This window comes from Microtus ochrogaster, unplaced genomic scaffold, assembly GCF_000317375.1.
Source record: "Microtus ochrogaster isolate Prairie Vole_2 unplaced genomic scaffold, MicOch1.0 UNK127, whole genome shotgun sequence".
Classification (NCBI taxonomy): Eukaryota; Metazoa; Chordata; class Mammalia; order Rodentia; family Cricetidae; genus Microtus; species Microtus ochrogaster.
The window spans coordinates 599,119-618,500 of record NW_004949225.1 but is presented as its reverse complement, the minus strand read 5'-3'; the positions used below and the strand labels follow the sequence as shown (position 1 = coordinate 618,500).

General features: G+C 44.9%; 1 protein-coding gene across 2 annotated transcripts in view; it reads right to left on the bottom strand.

Annotated features, from left to right (window-relative positions):
• The window catches only part of Srgap1 (SLIT-ROBO Rho GTPase activating protein 1), a 285,799-nt gene that overhangs the window by 24,341 nt on the left and 242,076 nt on the right, over positions 1 to 19,382 (bottom strand). For both annotated transcript variants that reach the window (XM_026778325.1, XM_026778323.1), the window contains exons 13-17: positions 18,716 to 18,776; positions 18,430 to 18,507; positions 16,045 to 16,179; positions 3,981 to 4,086; positions 805 to 1,029 (exon numbers count right to left, since the gene is read on the bottom strand). In XM_026778325.1, coding sequence (XP_026634126.1) covers positions 805 to 1,029; positions 3,981 to 4,086; positions 16,045 to 16,179; positions 18,430 to 18,507; positions 18,716 to 18,776 — 605 coding nt within the window. The remainder of the gene's footprint in view (positions 1 to 804; positions 1,030 to 3,980; positions 4,087 to 16,044; positions 16,180 to 18,429; positions 18,508 to 18,715; positions 18,777 to 19,382) is intronic.

Genomic DNA, 19,382 nt, shown 5'->3' with positions numbered 1-19,382 from the left:
TCTCTCTGGCATCAACATTCCTAGGCTTTGTCTCTGTGTCTCTCTCTTAGATTTCTCTATGCTGCCCTGCCTGTCCTGGAACTCTCTATGTAGACCAGGCTGGCCAATGCACTGCTAAGCACACCCTTATATAAACAAACTCTTAAAAAAAAACAAAAACAAAGCCCTTATTCTTTACAGAGGCCCAAAGAGGTCAAAACTATCTACAAAAGTCTGACAGTATGCTTCCATAATAAAGCCCCCATTGCCATGGATTTCACTGTTCTAACTTAAATGCTATTGTTGCTGTTTATTCTTTAAAAAAATTTAAAAGCATTGATAGCTTATGGGCAATTCATTTTATTTTATTTTGTGTATGTGTATGTATATATGGTGTATGCATGTTTATGCTGGTGTAGTGGCTCATGCATGTGCACGTACAAAGAAGCTAGAGCCTTGTGTGTGTGTGTGTGTGGTGTGTGTGTGTGTGTGGTGTATGCTGGTGTAGTGGCTCATGTGTGTGTGCAGAGAAGCTAGAGCCTGTGACCAATGTCTTCCTCTACTGTTTCCTCCCTTATGTTTTGAAACAGGGTTTCTTACTGAACCTGGAGTTCGCTGTCTAGAGGAGCTGGATAGCCAGTGAGCTCCCAGCACCCTCTGCTTTTGTGCCTCACTGCTGGAGTTACAGACACAATGCTGTACCTAACTTTAACGTAGGTGCTTGAACTCAGGTCGTGATTCAGCAGCAAGGCCATTAAACCCCTTTTTATCATCCAGTCGGCAGCGATGTGTCCCTGAGAGGGAGGACTCTGTTCGTGGACTCACCAGTAGTCGCCTCCAGCCATACACTTCTCATACACGGGGCCATCCAGCTCTTTAGCATCTGGGAAGATGGTCTCATGATGGATGATGATGGTCTTCACGATTTCGTTCACGTGTGCCTGGCAGGATACTTGGTCCTGTATTTCTGGAACAGGCATCAGCGTTGGGCCAAAGCAGATGGCCAGATTGTAAGGGTCCATCATGTTCTCATCGCTGTACTGGGAAAGGCTGCATGCAGATGGAAGCAAGAAGAACTTGTCAAAGGGGAGCTGGGGAAAGAGAGTGCTTAATAGGATACTTTGCATTTTGAATTTATTTTACTAAAAAAAGTGTGTTATGCATTTGTGTGTGTGTGTGTGTGTGTGTGTTTGTGTATGTGCACACAGAACTGTGCAGGTGGCCTTGGAGGGCCTAAGGGCATGCCAGGTCCCTTGGAGCTGGAGTTACAGGTGGTTGTGTTGAGTCACCAGATGTGGGTGCTGGGATCTGAACTCACATCCTATGGAAGAGTAGGGCATAGTCTTCATGATCGAGCTGTCCCTCCAGCACCCTTACCTCATATTTTGAAAACATGGATTAAACAATTTATTTTTTTAAGTCATTAGAGGAAAAATGATATCCATCCCACTTAATCGAACCCCAAACAGAGTAAGATGACTAGGTAGGAAATGAGGGGAACAGACATCCTCTTTGTGTGAGGGAGAGGTGCTTTTCCTAAAGTCCTGAGTCTAAACCATCAGCTGTAACAGAGATAAGGGCCAAGAAGAGCGTTTCACCCGTAAATGTTAAGGTGGAGGTTCACAAATGCAGCTTTAGTGACTCTGCGCTGTGCCATCCAATTTCCATAAAACCATACGGTCATGGTGTCTTTACATCTGCCTCACCTCTCAGAGGTATCTTAGTTTTCAACCCCCTCCCCTTAGAAATCTTGTAAAAAAAATTTAAAAACTAGAATAAAAGCACAACCATCTTTTTTTTAAAAAATTTTTTTTGAGGAGGTAAAGAACACTGTGAGTTGATAACCTTCTCTGTGTGTCTGTGTCCCTTATGCCACAAAAGATGCTGAAAGGAACAAGACAAAGGGCAAATCTTTAATTCTCTTATTGTTCCATCTAAGATAGGAAAGCTCTGGGGACATTGCTGGGTGTCTGAGACTAATGTCTAAACTCAGTATTACAGATATTTATGATATTTTTAATGAAATATTACGGCTATTTCACAAGCGACTCCCAGCCAGCCAGCTCTTTAATGTCTGGCCTCTAACACACAGGGAATTTGCAATTCTTTGGAGAGTTTGGAGGCATTATCTCTCAGTGTATAGAATGTCACCCACAAAAGGAACTATAAAATGCGGGTGAGCAGATGACAAGTGGAAGGAAAAAGGAGACTCAGCTGCCTTTGTGAGATGGTGACAAACACAAAGAATCTAAGACACCATCCGACGTGACACTTCAGCCCTTAGTGGAGAGAAGATAGTGGAGAGAGAGAAAAACACAAAGAATGATTCCCATGGCTACCATATGCCCTCCCTTCTGCCATTTCTCAAATATACAATAAAAAAAAAAACCTTCACATTGCCACTAGGCAACTGAGTGACAGATCATCTTGAAACACAGGGTCAGGGGAAGAAGCAAGATTCAGAATAAAAACTGTCGAATTTTCAAAACTCACACCTGAGCTCAGTGGGAAGCATCAGGCTTAATTTTTCTAGGTCTTTGGTTTAGTCCGGGCTTGAAGAATATAAACTTGAGTTAAAAACCTGTGATTTCCAAGTTTTGATTTTACAGAAAAAAAGAACAGTTGATCCCTGGGCTGAGGTGGGGGCCCCTCATCTGTCCTTAGGGGCAAGTGCTGGCATCTGTGGGCAGAACCAACAAATAGTGCCAGCTGCCCGACTCAGGAGACATTTGCCATTCAATTGAGCTTCAGTAAGAGTTGCATTCAGGCCTCAAGAACTTTCTTGGTTGGAACACTGCTTTCCTAGGTCATTGTGGGTCATTAGTTTCATTCTGGAGCGTCAGAAAAACTCACAGAACTGCACTGCTGGCCTCCTGGGGGTACACATCAGTCGAGGGAGGGGAAGTGAGCGTTTTCAAGGCAATCCTGGACTCTGACAGCTGCTTGGGTGACCAAGCTTAGTCAAGGGTAGCCACGGGCAGCATCTGTTACGGTAGACACAGTTCATATCCATTTTCAGGTAGCACTTCTCTCCATACGGCTTCCTACCATCCTTTAGGAATGTTTTTGGTACCCTAGGGTGAGCGGCAGAGCTTCGCTCCGTTCCCCCTGTATGTAATTCCCTAGTGTATACTCCGTGGCTCTTGTGGCCAATCTGAGTGGGTTTGATTTTCGAACTAGCTAGCAGGGTTGTCATGAGTCTCTGTGGCTTCTGTGAGTGCGAAACGCCATTGAATCACAGGTGAAAAAAAATCCTGATTTGAAGAAGGGAGACCCTGTACTAAGTTGAGAACACATCACCCTCTGCTCACTTAGCAGTTGACTCTGGAATAAACTCTGTGACCTTCTAGCTGCTTAACTGCCACCTGGCAAAGCAAAACGACATTTAGATGGCTCTGAGGGAGGCAGGCCTACAGTGGAACCCGCTCAGCAAGCAACATCACTGAAAACCAAGCTGCCCGATCAAGAGTCAAGTTTTGAAAACAATGTGGTGCTCTCTTCAGATTCCCGTTTCAACACAGTAGCGACTGCAAGACAAATACTTCTTCTTGACAAGGACTCAATAGAGCGAATGTGTGAAAATTCTGCCTTTGGATTGATGTCTAAGCCATCTATAATCCCCCTCTATCCTGGCTACATTAATTCTTTTTTTTTTTTTTTTGGCTAGAAGAAGGTTGTTCACATTATTTTGACAAAAACATTAATGACATGGGCTCTGCACGGAAGTTAGAAAAAAACACATATTTCACTGGAAAGTTTTATTTATAGCAGTGTTCTGGATATTTTGCATTTATGGGCAGCCATGGTTTCTCCAGACTTTTCATGTATCATAAAAAGGCCTTGATCTCCGGAGGTAAAAAAATGTACCCTCAGCTTACATTCAATCACGCCCCCTTTGATTCTGCTGATGGATGGAACTCCGTGCACTCTGCATAGCACTCAAGAACACAGAACACAGGCAGAATGCAGATGGGCATGTTGACAGGACGCAGGGTACTTACTGATTGAGGAAGGCAAACAGATATCTCATCACGATAAGGACGGACCTGGGCAAGGTCAGGAGCAGTTTGCGGATGTGAAGCGCTCTCTCATAGAGATTATCTATTCCTGCAGGACAGAAGGGGACAAGGTCAGAGGCCCTCCAGGTCAATAGAAGGGGACAAGGTCAGAGGCCCTCCGGGTCACATTTAGAGCAGATCATTGCAGCGCCCCTTACAGGGACACAGCCAGACAGCAGTACCACTTTGACCATCACAGGAAGCAGTCACTTGTGTGCCACCATCTCGGGGGGGTGGTGCTTTCTCTGACCCACCAGCATCTGCTGTTTTCCCTGAATTTGCTGCCCTTACCCGTCTTCCTCTCCCTTTCTCTATCCAGTTTTTGAGAGAGGGTCTCATGTACCCCTGATGACCTCAAACTCAAAACCCATTGGTCTTCGCTTTACAAGGGTCGGGGTAGCAGGTATGTACCGCACTGGTTTGCTGTACGTGATTGCCACAGTCTTGGCCTTGAGTTCTTTATACATTCAGAAGCAGCTTCTCTCCCTGTGTAAGTGCTATATTTTGCTGCTCATATGGTCCCAATGCCTTCTTGCTGTTTATGAACTAAGCCAGCTTTCTAGATATAGCAACATTAATGCCTGTCTGTCTATCTACATACCTATCTATCCATCCATATATATTAACATATATTAATATATCAACATATATAGATACATACACACAAACATACACATACCAATGTATGTCTATCCATCTATCAATATATATCAACACATATCTATATATCAATACATATAGATCCATATATAGATATACACACAAACACATACGCATATTAATGTATTATCTATCATCTAGATACACCAACATATATCTATGTCAATACATACATATATATCTATATACAGATATTGATACATAGCAATGTATCTATCTATCTCAATATTTTGAAATAGTTTTGAAGCTTTCCTGTGATTTTGTATTATGGTTGCTCCTTGACTGTTCTGGAGGTACCGATAAATCAGACCCTGTCCTGAGCTGCTGACACCACATGCTTCGCTCTGTCTCTGGTGGGCCCATCGCTGATGATCTCACTGCTCACATCCCCGTAGGTTTCACCACGTCTCACTCAGATGACTGTGACACTCTCCTACCTAGTTTCTCTTTCAAATTAACTTGTGTGCTCAACCTTGACTTGGGGTCACATGGGGAGGGGTTCAGAATCACTGGAATTCGTTCACGCAGCCAAGGATGGAAACCGTGGCTCTGATTACTCATACTGAGCTCATTTTCCTGGAATTCTGAGTGCTGACTCAAGCTGCTTTCTATCTACTATCAAAGTGGGCATTTTGTTTTACCCTCCATGCAGCTGAAAAGGTATGAAGAATATATGAATTTTTTTGCTCAACCACATAGCACATAACTTATCAGGGTGAGTAGGGACAGACACTTCGGCTCTACCACTGAGGATGCCCAGCTGGAATGAAGCCTGCTCATCTCCTAGGAAACAGGAGTTCAGAAACCATCTACCAGAATGTGACAGTATCATCATATGGTTAACATTCCTATAACACTTTCATTCTTTTAACCCCAATCAGTAACTAATAGTATGAGTGTAGTTATCATGAATTGGATATGGATAGTTCACTTTCTTATGTGTAATGTATTTTGAAATGGGAAAAAAAATCCACCATGAATTGGGGTGGGGAGGCAACATCTACTGAATATAAATACATATTCATTGCCCAAGCAGTGGTCTTGACTATTTCTTCTGGAAGAAAAAAAAGTATAACCTACTTATTATTTTTAGGTTCTAAGCAGGTATATAAATTCAGGCCACAAGAATGAAATAATTAAGTTGTCAGTGTTGTCACTCAGTGTAGTCCCAGTGAGATCGAAACAGAAGCCAAGAATAGCAGTTTACCTCCTACAACAACCTGGGGTGGAACCTGGGAACTAGGGGAAGGAGATGGAAGACGAATACTTGAAGTGATGTGGTCTGTGAGCACAGAGACTCTCAAGTGGGGAACCGTGTATCCAGAGCACTGCAGATGCTGCGGGGGTTTATGTCAGGGATTAACTGGCTGAAGGCTTATTATCGAACAGTTTAAAGAGTCTAAGGTTGTTGCTGTTCTCTGTTAAAAAGAACACCACCTCCCCCCCGAGAGGTAAATTATATACATTAGTCTCAATTCTTAAAAATTAACATTGAGTGCCGGAGAGGCAGCTCAGCAGTTTGGGAGCTCTTGCAGAGGATCCAGATTTGGCTTCCAGCACACATTACCTGTGACCCCAGTTCCAGGAGGTCTGATGTACTCTTCTGGGCTCCTGCATGCATGTGGTGTACATATATTTATGCAGGCACATGCACGTACATATAAATAACAAAAATAAAACAACTGGAATTTAGCAGCACTTCCCCGCTACCCATTAGAAAACTTTAAGGAGGCTGGGGAGGTGGCTCAGCAGTTAAGAGTATTAACTGCTCATCCAGAGGATCCAGGTTCAATTCCCAGCACACACACATGGCAGCCCACAACTGTCTGTAACTCCAGCTCCTGGGGACATGACGCCTATGACAAAACACCAATGCACATAAAATACAAATAAATCAACTTAAAAAAAAGAAAACTTGGACTAAATGGCTTTATGTTCATGCCCTAAACCTGCTACAAGGTTTACTATACCCATGGGGATAATACATTGCAAAAATAAACAGTCTCACTACTGTCCCCTTTGCTGGCGACAGAAAAGCACCTGCAGGTTCTGATGAAACCAAGAAAAACCGTGGGCCACTTTCTATTGAAGATCTTGTGGGTTACAAGAGTTAAATCTTTTGAGTCTCCAAGCTAATTTTCTTTTCGACATTAAGACTAAACATTTGAGACAGAAATTTAGCAATTTAAAGCATTTTTTTTGGGGGGGGGTCTAGATTAGGGCAGAAAACAAGGGTCAGAAAGGAAATAATACAAATGCAGTCACGTATAATTAGCCCCCCCCCCAGACAGGGTTTCTCTGTGTACCAGCCCTGATTGTCCTGGAACTTACTCTTGTAGACCAGGCTGGTCTTGAACTCAGAGATCTGCCTGCCTCTGCCTCCTGAGTGCTGGGATTAAAGGTGTGCGCCATCACTGCCTGGCCTGTATAATTATCTTTAATGTCTGTCCTATCTCATAAAGGGAATGCCACTCCAGAAGTTAGGTCACAGCCTCCGGAGGCGTTAGTCTGATGTGATGAACCTTTTGCACAGATTAAGACCCTCTTCATCTCTCTGTTCTAAACTCAGTCTCTTTTTTCCTGGAAGGCAGTTTGTACATGAAATTCACAGCGACACTATTAATAATATCTCAAAAGTGGGAACAACTCAGATATTGGTAGGCCAATGGATGGATAAGTATAATGTGGCATAGTCATGCGCTGGAAAATTACTCAGCCAAAAAGAGGAAGGCTATTCCATGGATGAACCATGAGGGCGCCACTCTAAGCAAAGCAAGCCATCCACAAAGGGACAGTTATTCAAGGATACCATTTACGTGAGTCACCTATATTATATCATAAAAGCTGAGCTGCAAGGCCTGGGGAAGAGAAGAAAGGGACAGCTGTTGTCTGATGGCTTCCAAGTTTCTGTTTGGGAAGAAGAAAACATGCTAGAAATAAACACCAACAGTGGGGTCACAGTGCTGTGAATACATTAATTTTACCACACACCCAAAGATGGTGAATTTGGTCATGGATTTCACCATAAAAGAAGACTAGCTGGGGAGCCCATGGGGTGCAAATGCAAGGCTTAGATATAATGGGGCCAGAAGAGAGACTCTGAAAAGATGACAAAAACTACAGCACTTATACATCAGAGTGAAAAGAACCATTGCTGGTGGTCTGGGAGCTGCTGCGAATGCATCTGCACCCAGGCCTGGGTCCTATAATGGATGCCTTGGTGCTTCCTGGTGGGCTGTGCAGGAGGATTGTGTGTGCAGCCTACAGGAGCTTAGCTCTGCTACCAACAGCCCACTTCCTCTTCTGAGTGCAGTTAGCAGGGCTGAGTTTGTGACTGCCATCAACACACTGATTAACGCGTACTTCTAGTTGGCAATTCATGGTCCTTCGGCTGTACTGGACAGAAAGACGGATCGTTTATTCTCCACCCAGGAGGTGGCAGGAAAAACTTCATTTGGATTTCTTTTAAGCTGGGTTTTGTTCCCACAATAGAAGACCTCATGCAGTTAGGTAAAAGTGGCATGCATCTAATCTTGGTCATACATACAAAGCCCCAAGGTGAATTTATGAGCTCTTCCTAGCGATTCAGGGATCTCATGCCAGTGTGCCAGCTTCTCAGTAGGGTGGCAGCTCTATGAGCATGTGTGTGAAAAATGCCCAAAATTGGAGCGACTTGAGGATGACATCAAGCCCAAAGGGCCACTTCCCCTCGCATTACTTCTTTGGTGGCACTCTTGTTAAACTATTCCTCTGCCAGGACACAAATAATAAACCACAAGGCAGAAATTTCTCCTTAGGCATGAAGACAAGGGAAGGAAAGCCTTCGGTGGCCACAGGATGTATTTCTGAGCCCCAGAGACCAACCGTCAGCCTGCAAGATGAGGTTACCACCGATAGCAAGGTATGAATCAGTTGCTCGTATGAATAAAAGGGAAAGAGACAGCAGAGGTGTGTGCTAATTCATACAGAAGGATTTCGCCTCGGCTTCTCCTGAGTGACCCCTAGTTTGCAAGGGAAGAGATAAAGCACATGGTGTAAACAGCTGTTGGGCTGCCTTCTGCGCGTGAAACCACTGCCTTTTCTCGTTCAGTAGCGGCCTTTTATCTAAACAACAAAAAATAATCCTGGGTCCGCTGACTTACACAGAGCACAGGAGAGAAGCTGAGCCTTCACTTAGAAAGCCTTAGACATCTTCACCTATTGCATACACGCAGCTATTAAGCATTTTCAGAGATCAAGGAGCTCCGAAGAACACAATTCTGTGACATCAAATAGAAATGGAGAATCAGAGGGAAAGCCACGGGGTACATCAGGAAAAGCAGACATTTTATAACGGCCGTAACATACAATGTCTGGAAGAGTTCAAAAGCTCAGGGGCTGGAAGGATGGCTCAGTGGATAAGGACACTTGCTGCTCTTGCAGAGGACCTGGGTTCAATTCTCAGGTAGCTCAATCTGGCTCTGGGGGAGAGGGTTGGGCACTAGGCTTCTATGAGCACCTGCACTCACAGACACAGACACAGACAGACACATAATAATAAGACTTTCAAAGGCTTTCTGCCATGAGAGAACCAAGAGTGGACAACGGATACATATACAAAGAAATACAACAGAGTATTTTGTATGTTCCTAACTCTCCAGAGCCAATACAAATGTGCAAAAGTAGGATTTGTTACATAAAATAAAAGCCATCATACGACGAGTAAAAACCATATTAAAAGTATGGACTCACAAAGGTAGCAGACCATGATATAATTTAACTTCTAACAACATTATTAGGTTACATATAAGTTACCCATTTAAAAGATGAATCTAATGAACTTAATATACCAGTGTTACATGTCATCTCCATCAAGTTTAGAATATTTTCATCGTTTTGAAAGAAACTGCATACTGGTTAGTTATTAGATGGTATGATGAATTTTTACTGAAAGCATGTAGAAATGCTCAATGGGTTATTATTTTCCAGTAACATAGGGTGAGTATCTGATTATGATACACGCTAAGAGAAAGGCCCAGTTACAGAGACCAAAGGTATATGAGTCCATTTATGTGCAACAATCAGAAAAGGCAAATCTATAGAGAAAGAGAATGGATTCGTGGCTGTGAGGGATGGGAGTGGTTACGGCTACAGTTGAATGGTAAGCAATTGCTAGGGTTTATCAACTGGGCTTTTTTTTTTTTCTGGGATAATGAGAATGTCCTAAAATCGATCATGACAACAGTTGTCTAAAACTGTGAGCAGACTAAAACGCTGTGCCCTGTGCTCTCCAGTGGATGAACTATATGCTATGAGAACTACTACAGAAAGCTAGTTTGGGAAGGCTGCATCGTGTATGTCAGTACTATGTGCAGAATCGGAGAGGCACTGGAAGAGCGGTCATCCTCCCCATGTAGATGACCAATGGATGTTCTTATTTAATAACGTCCAACAGTGATTGTACATTAATTGCATATTAGCTAGTTGTAAAAAGCATGGACTGCCTGCCTTATGGCCCCGAGGAATTGCTGACTTTAGGGTGTAACAGTGGTATCAGGGTCATCTCATGTGTTAACACACATCATGTTTATCACACACACAATGGTTCTCAGTGGTTTTCATGCTGCTGTTTCACTCTGGGCCGTGGGATTATTATTCTGTTCTATGTGCTTCTAAGCCATTTCCAACCACTTTGAAATGATCCCCCACTGTTTTGTGATAAGAACGCTGATGGGAAAAGAATTTCTCATCTCCCAGAGGTGCATACACACCATACATGCTATTATGTCACAGGAAAGACAGCTGAGGCCAGCGGAGCTAGACCCACCGAGCAGCAGGAGTTGATAAAGCTGGGTGATTAATTACAGCGAGGTCACAGGGTCACTGTCTCCTGTAGATGATAAGGAAGAGGAACACGCAAGTAGTAAGGACAGCGTATGTCCACACCGGCTTCAAAAGCACTGTGTGCACACAGATGCACAAATGCCCAGAAGGAACACTTCACCGCTTCTCTTTGGGTGGTGGCTTAGGGGGGTGGGGGAGGAAACAACAGTATTTTGTCCTGTGTGCTTTTTGTGTAGTTTTAGAGTTAATTTCTGTGACAGGAAAAATATCTGCTGCTCTAAAAATGTTTTCTCATGTCTAAGAAGTCACCTAAATGAGAATACGTTATGGAAATTGAAGTGCAAATGTTCCCTCTGGGCCCACAACCAGGCTGGGGCAGAAAAAAAAAATCCACGTCTTCCTTGAATAATTGCTTGGCTGTATACCTCAGGAATCCAGAGCCATGCTGCCCAGACCGCAGGTGTGACCTAGGGCACTCACAGCCATTCAGAAAGCAGTCAGTTGAAAGAAGCAAAAATAAAATTGTTTGGGTGAGAAACTGAGAAGCAATGAGGCCCGTCATTTTCCAATGTATATTTAATCTGATTTCATCATGTGCTCATCTGGGTAAACCATCCTTTAGAGGAGGTTTCCAGCGAGCTGGGGAATGGCTTGCGTATGTTACCCACAGAGAACGCCGCTACACCCCCTCCCCCTCTACTACACGTGTCTAAGCTTTCCAGGAGGCTCTGCAGAGACACAGAGAGAGGCAGGATAGCAACTCAAGCACACATGCAGGATTCTTTCAAACAATCCAAAAATAGGGCAGAAAGCGGTTGGTGTTTCAGGAACCTACATAAGCTCCAAGGAAGAATGAAAGGGAGACCTTCCCGTGTGAACTGTCATATGAAATGACCTTAGTAGGAAAAATCAAACCAATCACTGTGACTTAAGATGTCACAGGCATAAACGGCCTATGACCCCGAGATTTCTCCCCTCTAAAAGTTTTGCTCTCAGCCTCCCCAGCAACACTAGCTTATGCTGCAGACATCCATAACCGTATTTATTCTCTTTCTTGCTAGATTTTAACTTTCTTGAATGCAAGAATCAAGCCCTGAAGTCATCAGAAAGCTCTGTGTTTTGCAAGTCAGATATCCTGAGTTCAACCTCTGGGTCTGAGTTAAAGTTTAGAAGTCTGGCTACAGTGGCGAGAATCTGTAATCCCATCACCTTATCGGGGGAGATGGGAGGCCAAGATAGGAAGGCTGCCCCAAAGTGGCAGAAGAGTGGGCCTGGAGTACATAGCAAAGAATCAACTAGAGAGCTCCTGCTTCAGTGGAGGGGAAGGAGAAGGCCAAGTCCTGGAAGTTGTACGCCATACATATATACTCCATGGTTCGTTCTGTCTGTCTGTCTGTCTGTCTGTCTGTCTGTCTGTCTGTCTGTCTGTCTCACAAACAGCAGCAGCAACACCAAAATTTGAGCGTTGATGAATACGACATCAGGAGATATAATAACGAGTGGCCATTCTCACATTAAGCCAACATACCACGGTCATGTTGGTAGGAACAAGCGCTGATCTAGAGATCAGTCAATATTAGCCAGGCGTCTCCTCCTTTTAAAGAGCTAGTGATCAGAAGAAAGGGGCTTGTTATATAAAGGGGACGTTATATAAGGAGAGATTCAACCATGCGTCCTTGGCAGTCCTTCCATGCTGAAGAGCTGTCCACTAAAAATAATCAGACTTATCAGGGAACCAAGACTGAGGGGGACTGCTCGGTACATATGGGAGTCCGCAGCTCGGATAAACAGTTAAACCCTGGGCTGCAAACGCACCCGTAACTCCGCAGCCCTAACAGTTAGTTCCTGAGTCTTCTGTAAGACGTGGCTCCTGGAATGGGGATGCAGCTCACTGGTGGAACGCAAGGCCTGGGTTTGAACCTCAGTACTGGAAAAACAAAACAAAGCAAAAAGTCCACTACCACCAGGGAGATGGGTAGATAGATGTGCAAGTCGGACAACCTGAACTGGATCCCTGGATTCCCCAGCAAAGGAGATAACTGACACCTGAAGGCTGTCCTCTGGTCTCACATGTACACCGTGACACGTGTGCCCTACCATCACATGTGCAATGCACACACATATACACATTTACATATAGACTTACACACATATACATGCACACACAAATAGTAAACAAAGAATTCCATAGACTTCTCATTTTCTCCTTCTTAGTCTGCATATTTTGGTAAGCCCAATGTGCTGAAAAACCTTGACTGATTATTGCAGAAAAGCCACGCTGGAACCAAGCTAATGTTTTGGACAGAGAGACTTCATTTCTAAAGGCACCTGAAGCAATTATGCCGGAGAAAGACATTTGGCAGAACAGACTGGTAAGTGGCTGTATCAGGTACTGGCACGTGTGACCTGAGCTCCCCTTAGGCACAGCTGTCACAGAAATGAGGACTGGTGACACCGATGGAGGCTTACTTTGTCTCCGCACGATGTTAAACACTTTACCTGAGCTGTCTAATTTTTTCTTCACCTAGACTCTATGAAGCTCAAGAAACAAGTTAGTTAATAAGATTAAGTATTAACCTCGGCCCAACTTTAAAAAGCTCGCAAAGCCAGGATTTGAGCCTAAATCTTCCTGACCCGGTGATCTCAATTATTAATAGCAACAATGAAATGCTGCCTCTCTCCCTGAAAGCACCAAATGACTCAATGATGTTAACTGGCCATGCAGCCCCATGGTCTTTGCCCAGCTGTTGCATTTGCTTGACATTGCTATATCTCCTCAGGAAACCACAGAAAGACACAGGTGACCAGACTTAGCTTCTCTAGCACGGACGAGAGGAACTTTTTCGACATGGCCAGCTGGGCCGGCAGTCACTGCAAGGACTCAGCCTATGAAAGAACCATGGGATGTTCACACCACTCACTCATCTGAATTCCACACAGGATATCTGCCTGGAATGTCTGGGGAGTCTGAGAGCTGAGGCTGTCAGACACTGAGAGCCAGGACTTCGCTGAAGTCAGCAAGGGGACTTCCGGTGCTAACTTGTTCTTCTTTTCAACTTTACCCATAACAATGGACTGAACACTTACTGCGACCTGAGAATTAACCGCGGCAAGTGTGGGCTACAGACCTGAACGTCCCAGCAGCCCTCCCCAGCTGCAGGGCTAGCCACGGGCACCGCATTGAGGAGACGCATGCTTCCTGGAATCTGAATGTATTACACACTGTGTTCTTACAGCCCTGTGGTGTACTGAACAAGGCTCTGCTCACTGCACCAATGAGAGACTACGGTGAGGCAGGCCTACGGAATTTCTACCATCACAGAGACGGCGAGCCTGTGGTAAGCTGAGATGTGAGCCCAGGCTGCCTGTGCAAGGCCTGGCTGCTCGACCTCGACCCTAAAGCCGTTGTCTTATGGGAGGAGACAGAGACAGATTTATGGAAGTACAGTGTGGACAATGAGAATAAGAAAAGAGAAAGAAACGGATGCAAATGTTATTCGGGTTTATTTTGTGAGCTTGATATAGTCATTGGGAAGACAGAACCTCAGCTAAGGTGTCCCTACTAGACTGGCCTGGAGGAAAGCCCTCGGGTCATTTTATTGATTAGTAATTGATGTGAGAGGGCCCCAGCTCACTGGAGGTGGTGCTACCCTAGGGTAGCTGATCCGAGGTGAAAGGTTGCGTGAGCCATAGGAATAAGGCCGGTAAGCACTGCTTCCCAATGGCCTTTGCAGCATCAGCGCCTGCCTCTGGTTTTTTTGCCCTGACTTCCGTCAGCTCTGGCCTGTTAACCCGGAAGTACAAGAGGAAATAAGCCCTTCCCTCTCCTGTTTGCTTTTGGCTATGGTGTTTTATAATAGTAACAGAAACCCTAAAACAGATATATACAGTAGAATACCGGTAAAGGGGAAGGTGACTGACTAACTAACCCCACGTGGGGTGAGAAGGAGGATGGCTGGCATTCTTGGAAAAAATGCCAGGTTGGCAAAGCCAGGTAGCAGTGGCTATCAAGGTTAGCGGAGGAACAGCCTGGGTAAAGGCATGGAGGTGTGCTGCATATGTTGTTTGGTGAGCCACCCTGCATGTTTCAACAGTTGGAAAGAGTCGGGCAGGTGAGGTGAGGCAGTAGAAACAGAGTCCGGCTCCCAGAGAAGACAGGATACAGGCTCGAGTCACTTCACTGACTTGGCCTTATCAGGAAGGATGTTTTTATGTGGGACACAAGGAAATAGGCTTTCGGCAGTAGAGGAGAGTGACTGGATTCACGTGTTTGAATCTGTGAACAAGATGGAAGGGCGGGGAGGAATTGGAGCTCACTTGCAGTGATAGTGAGGGAACCAAGGGAAGGGGGAAACAGGCATTAGAGCAGAGGTCAAGGCAGCAGACTTGTTAATTCAGGGGGCGTCTGATTTGGGGAGGGGGTGGGATGGGACTAGGGGTGGGGAGGTTTTATTCTTTTTTTTTTTTTTTTTTTGGTTTTTCGAGACAGGGTTTCTCTGTAGCTTTTGGTTCCTGTCCTGGAACTAGCTCTTGTAGACCAGGCTGGTCTCGAACTCACAGAGATCCGCCTGCCTCTGCCGCCAGAGTGCTGGGATTAAAGGCATGTGCCACCACCGCCCAGCTGGGAGGTTTTATTCTTAAGAGTAAAATCTGGGGGCTGGAGAGATGGCTCAGAGGTTAAGAGCGTTGCCTGCTCTTCCAAAGGTCCTGAGTTCAATTCCTAGCAACCACATGGTGGCTCACAACCATCTGTAATGGAGTCTTCTGGCTTGCAGGCAGACACACAAGAGTGAAATCTGATTCTTAGGAAACCTTCTGTGGTCGAGGCCAGCTGGGCTTCTAGCGGGGGACACAGACACGGACAGAGAGGGGCTCTGCATTTACAGACTCAGGACGTCTGACGGCAGTTCTAACTGAGTCTTGCTGCCATGATTCTCAGTGTCCTCTGTGAAGTGTCAAATCCCCCACTGAAGGAAAAAACACCAGTGTTTTGCTGGTGACTAACCACCAGCCTCACACTGCACGGCACACATCTGCCTATAGGCTCGGGATACTGCTGACAGATAATTTCCACTTGGTGTTCGCGTACCATAAAAATGGCCTTTCATCTCATTTTACCTTATTCCTTGAAGGACTATTAAAAGGTATTTCAACATCAATTGAGAAAATCAAGACGGAAAAGAATACATTTCCAAGCTTATATTGTTTTCCTGTCACCCGGCACATTTTTTTAGTTGTTGTTGTTTTGTTTTTTTCTTTCATTTTTTGGTGACCAAGAGATCAGTTCCCAGATACATGCAGCCCCTGGGTGTTCAGAAACAAAGTCCACCCAGCTCAGGGTGAAGGTGACTCACATTGGACCCAGAAGGAAACAAATGGTCGCAGGCGGTTGTGGTGGTGGAATAAATGGGGCTTGGGGTAGGGGTAGGTGAACGAGGGCAGCTGCCTTTCCAGGAAGTTGGTGAGGGAAAGGAATTCTGTTGAGGAAGAATGAGGAAAATGGAAGAGGGGAAGGCTCACTTACTGATACAAGAAATCAGGTCATTAAACCTTTCCTTGGGAAAGAGGGGGTTTTCCAGCCCCCGGAAGTAGAGCTTCAGAACTCCGGCCACAGAGTTAATATCGTGGTTGCTCTGGTCATCGGCCAAAGGATTTTCACCTAAAAGAGAATTCGTTATATACACAGCACTCTTTTTTTTTTTCTCTCAACAAAAACCTCAGTGTACACACACACACACACACACACACACACACACACACACCCCACACACACCACACACACAGGGACATATGAGTCTTTTAATTATGTCCTCTGAAAGATTATATGGTACTAAAATTGAAATAATTGGTTTAGATATCCTACCCCATGATTAACCTAAAAATAGCTGGCTAAAATAAAGCTTAAAAAAGTCTTATGCTACCAAACACTCCCTTAGAACTTGCCCAAATCTTAAAATAAAACATTGTAGGGTTTATAATTTTACCCAGCATCTTTTTTATAAAGCTAAATTCAGTAAGCTTAGGTTGACATGGACTAGGAAAAACTACATTCAGCATTTCTTCCTTGTCTGGGAGAAAGATACAGTTGAGGTTGGTCTGGCTATGCAATGCAGGTCAGCAACATTTTCCAGAAGTACCCGACATGGGCTGCGGACATCTGCACTTAAGACAGCAGCTGTTCGTGGAGGTGGCATGGTGGGCTGATGGCATATTTGAAAGCCGCCTTCAACAGTGGGAGACTCTGAGGCCAGGGGAGGAGACTTGACAAATAAACTACCTTACTCATTCCCAGGACTTTGTGTGAAAAGTGAATGTTAAAAAAAGAAAAAAAACTGACCCCAAACAGAACTATAGTTTCCTTTAGGGCAAATAGGTCTAAGATAATATCCGGCTCCTTACCCTCCCTCCCTGGGAAGGAATATGAATCAGATTCCTTCAGAGCACAGCATGGCACAGAGATGTACATCAAACTCTACTGTGCACCAGCAGGCCTGGCCTTCCTTCCCACAGCTCACAGAACAGTCATTACACCTAATACAGGCTTGCCTTTGGGGGAGCTTATTCTCGGGGGCCTCCTGCTTCCCTTCCCTGTTTTATAGGGCAGAAAATTGCTGAGCGTGAACTCAGAAGAATCACTTGTATTATTATTACTACTATTATTATTATTATTATTATTATTATTATTATTATTATTTACTCTTATTATTTGTTTTGCCCTTTGAGAGAAAAATCTCACTTAGGTATTCAAAATCAAGAGGAATTTCCAAGGTTAAATAACAAAGTATTCATTTGTCTGTGGTGGCCACAAAGAGCTCTGTGTGGGTTTAGCCACTTCCACTGGCCCTCACCATAGGTAGGAGGCGTGGCATGCTTAGCCGCCAATGGGAGACTGGTCTGTCCCATGTGTATGGGTCGGAGACTTGGAAACCAGAAAAGGACATTGTGGTGCCAAGTTTACCTCTTCAACCAAGGTGTCCAACTTCAAAGGGCTCTATGGCAATGTTAGATCAGAGACAATAGGACACACAGGGAGATGGCAGAAAACTCCATGCTATCACCACTCTGCACTTCTGCTCTGACTGACTTCCAAGCAGAAGGAAGGCACAGATAAAGATGCAATGCAAATCATGATAGTTGGCAAGTGTTAATAACCAACAGCAGCTGGGTGGTGGTGGTGCACACCTTTAACCCCAGCACTTGGGAGGCAGAGGAAGGTGGATCTCTGTGAGTTCGAGGCCAGCCTGGTCTACAAGAGCTAATTCCAGGACAGGCTCCAAAGCTACAGAGAAACCCTGCCTCGAAAAACAAACAAAAAACCCAACAGCATCATTAAGGGGTCAGCTATTTTCATAATAACGTAGTAACCCTGGGGTTTTGCATATGAGGAAATAGGTAAAATTAAGTCTGGAATACCTTGGCCAAATCCCATCATCAGCAATAAAAGAGACTTTGATTCAGTTCTGGGTCTTCGTGACACTAGGTCGGTGTATGGTTTTGAGAATTATAACACATTCATTAACAGTTTAATCCAACTTGTGTCTCAGCCAATCATGAACATAAAGAAGGCACCGACCCAGGCCACAGGAAGGGAGCAAGGCAAGAGGGTAGGAGGACGGAGAGGGCCACTGACAGACACCGGAAGTGGGAAGGAGATGCCCCACCCCCACCATGTAGGCTGAGTCTAGAACCCTACCAGGTGCCACCTTGACACATGCCATGACCAGTCAAGGGGAATCCTAAACCCAGGGACCAAGCTCATAGGCTTTTCTGCTTTTCACAGCAATAACTCATTCCCAGCTCCTACAACGAAGCCCGGGCAAGATGGAGGCTTACGGGGCCGCTCAGGGCAGAAAACAGAAGAGAGAGGTTTTTCAACACGTTTTACTTATGGGGAGAGACATCCAGTTACCTCTCTCGAAGGAATTTTTGATATCGTTCACTTCCACCTGCGAACCAGACACTCTGAAAATCCCCTGATGCTGAAGACCTACAGGGTGACAGAAGAGACAATGTGAGAAACCCTGCTGAAGACTTCTGGGCAACAGAAGGGAGAGCGAGAGAAACTCTCTCCTGCCCTACAACCCCACCCCCACCCCACTGCCGCTGCAAGAATAAAATGCCAGCAACAAACATGCTTATGGAAACAAACTCACTACTTGCTTTAAAATGAGGATTCCACGGTGAAGACTGCTTACCATAAAGATTAATGAACCGAATGCAGCTTTCCACGATAAGAGGGATAACCTGGCCTGAGTCCTGGGGAGAGAGACAGAAACCGGGAAATGTCAGAGGGGCCAGTCACACAGAGAAATAAGCCTCAGACTTTAGTTGTTAGAGTCAGGTGATCTCTTCCAAATACCCCCAACCCCAAATCCTCCTGAAAGAATGAAGAACAGAAATAGTGACAAAATGGATGTGTAGACAAAGGTGCATTTCGGTTCTGAAGCAAGCTAAATTAAATACATTTAACATACGCTCTCCTAGAAAAGCTAAGAAGCTAATTCATGTTTGGAGCGGTGGTTGTGATCCCCCAGCTGGGAGGCTGAGTTGGAGGTGAGAGTGGATAATACCATCGCCTCACACAAGAGCAACGAGGCCCAAACCTAACTTAGGTGTCTATGCCGAAATGAGTAGCTCCTTTTGAGAGGTTATTACTCAAAGTGATCAGCGTGGAGCATGTCAGAAGAATGTCGTACAGCTCAACTGCAGTGCCTCTGTCTGACTGGCTGGTTCAGGATTCTTAGGACCCTCCCCACCACATAGCTAAGCCCGCAGCACCACGGGGTGGTGGCAGTCTCTAAAGCCTGCTGTATTTAGTTAGTCTGCATCAGAACTTACTGAACCTTATAAACTTAGCCCGTC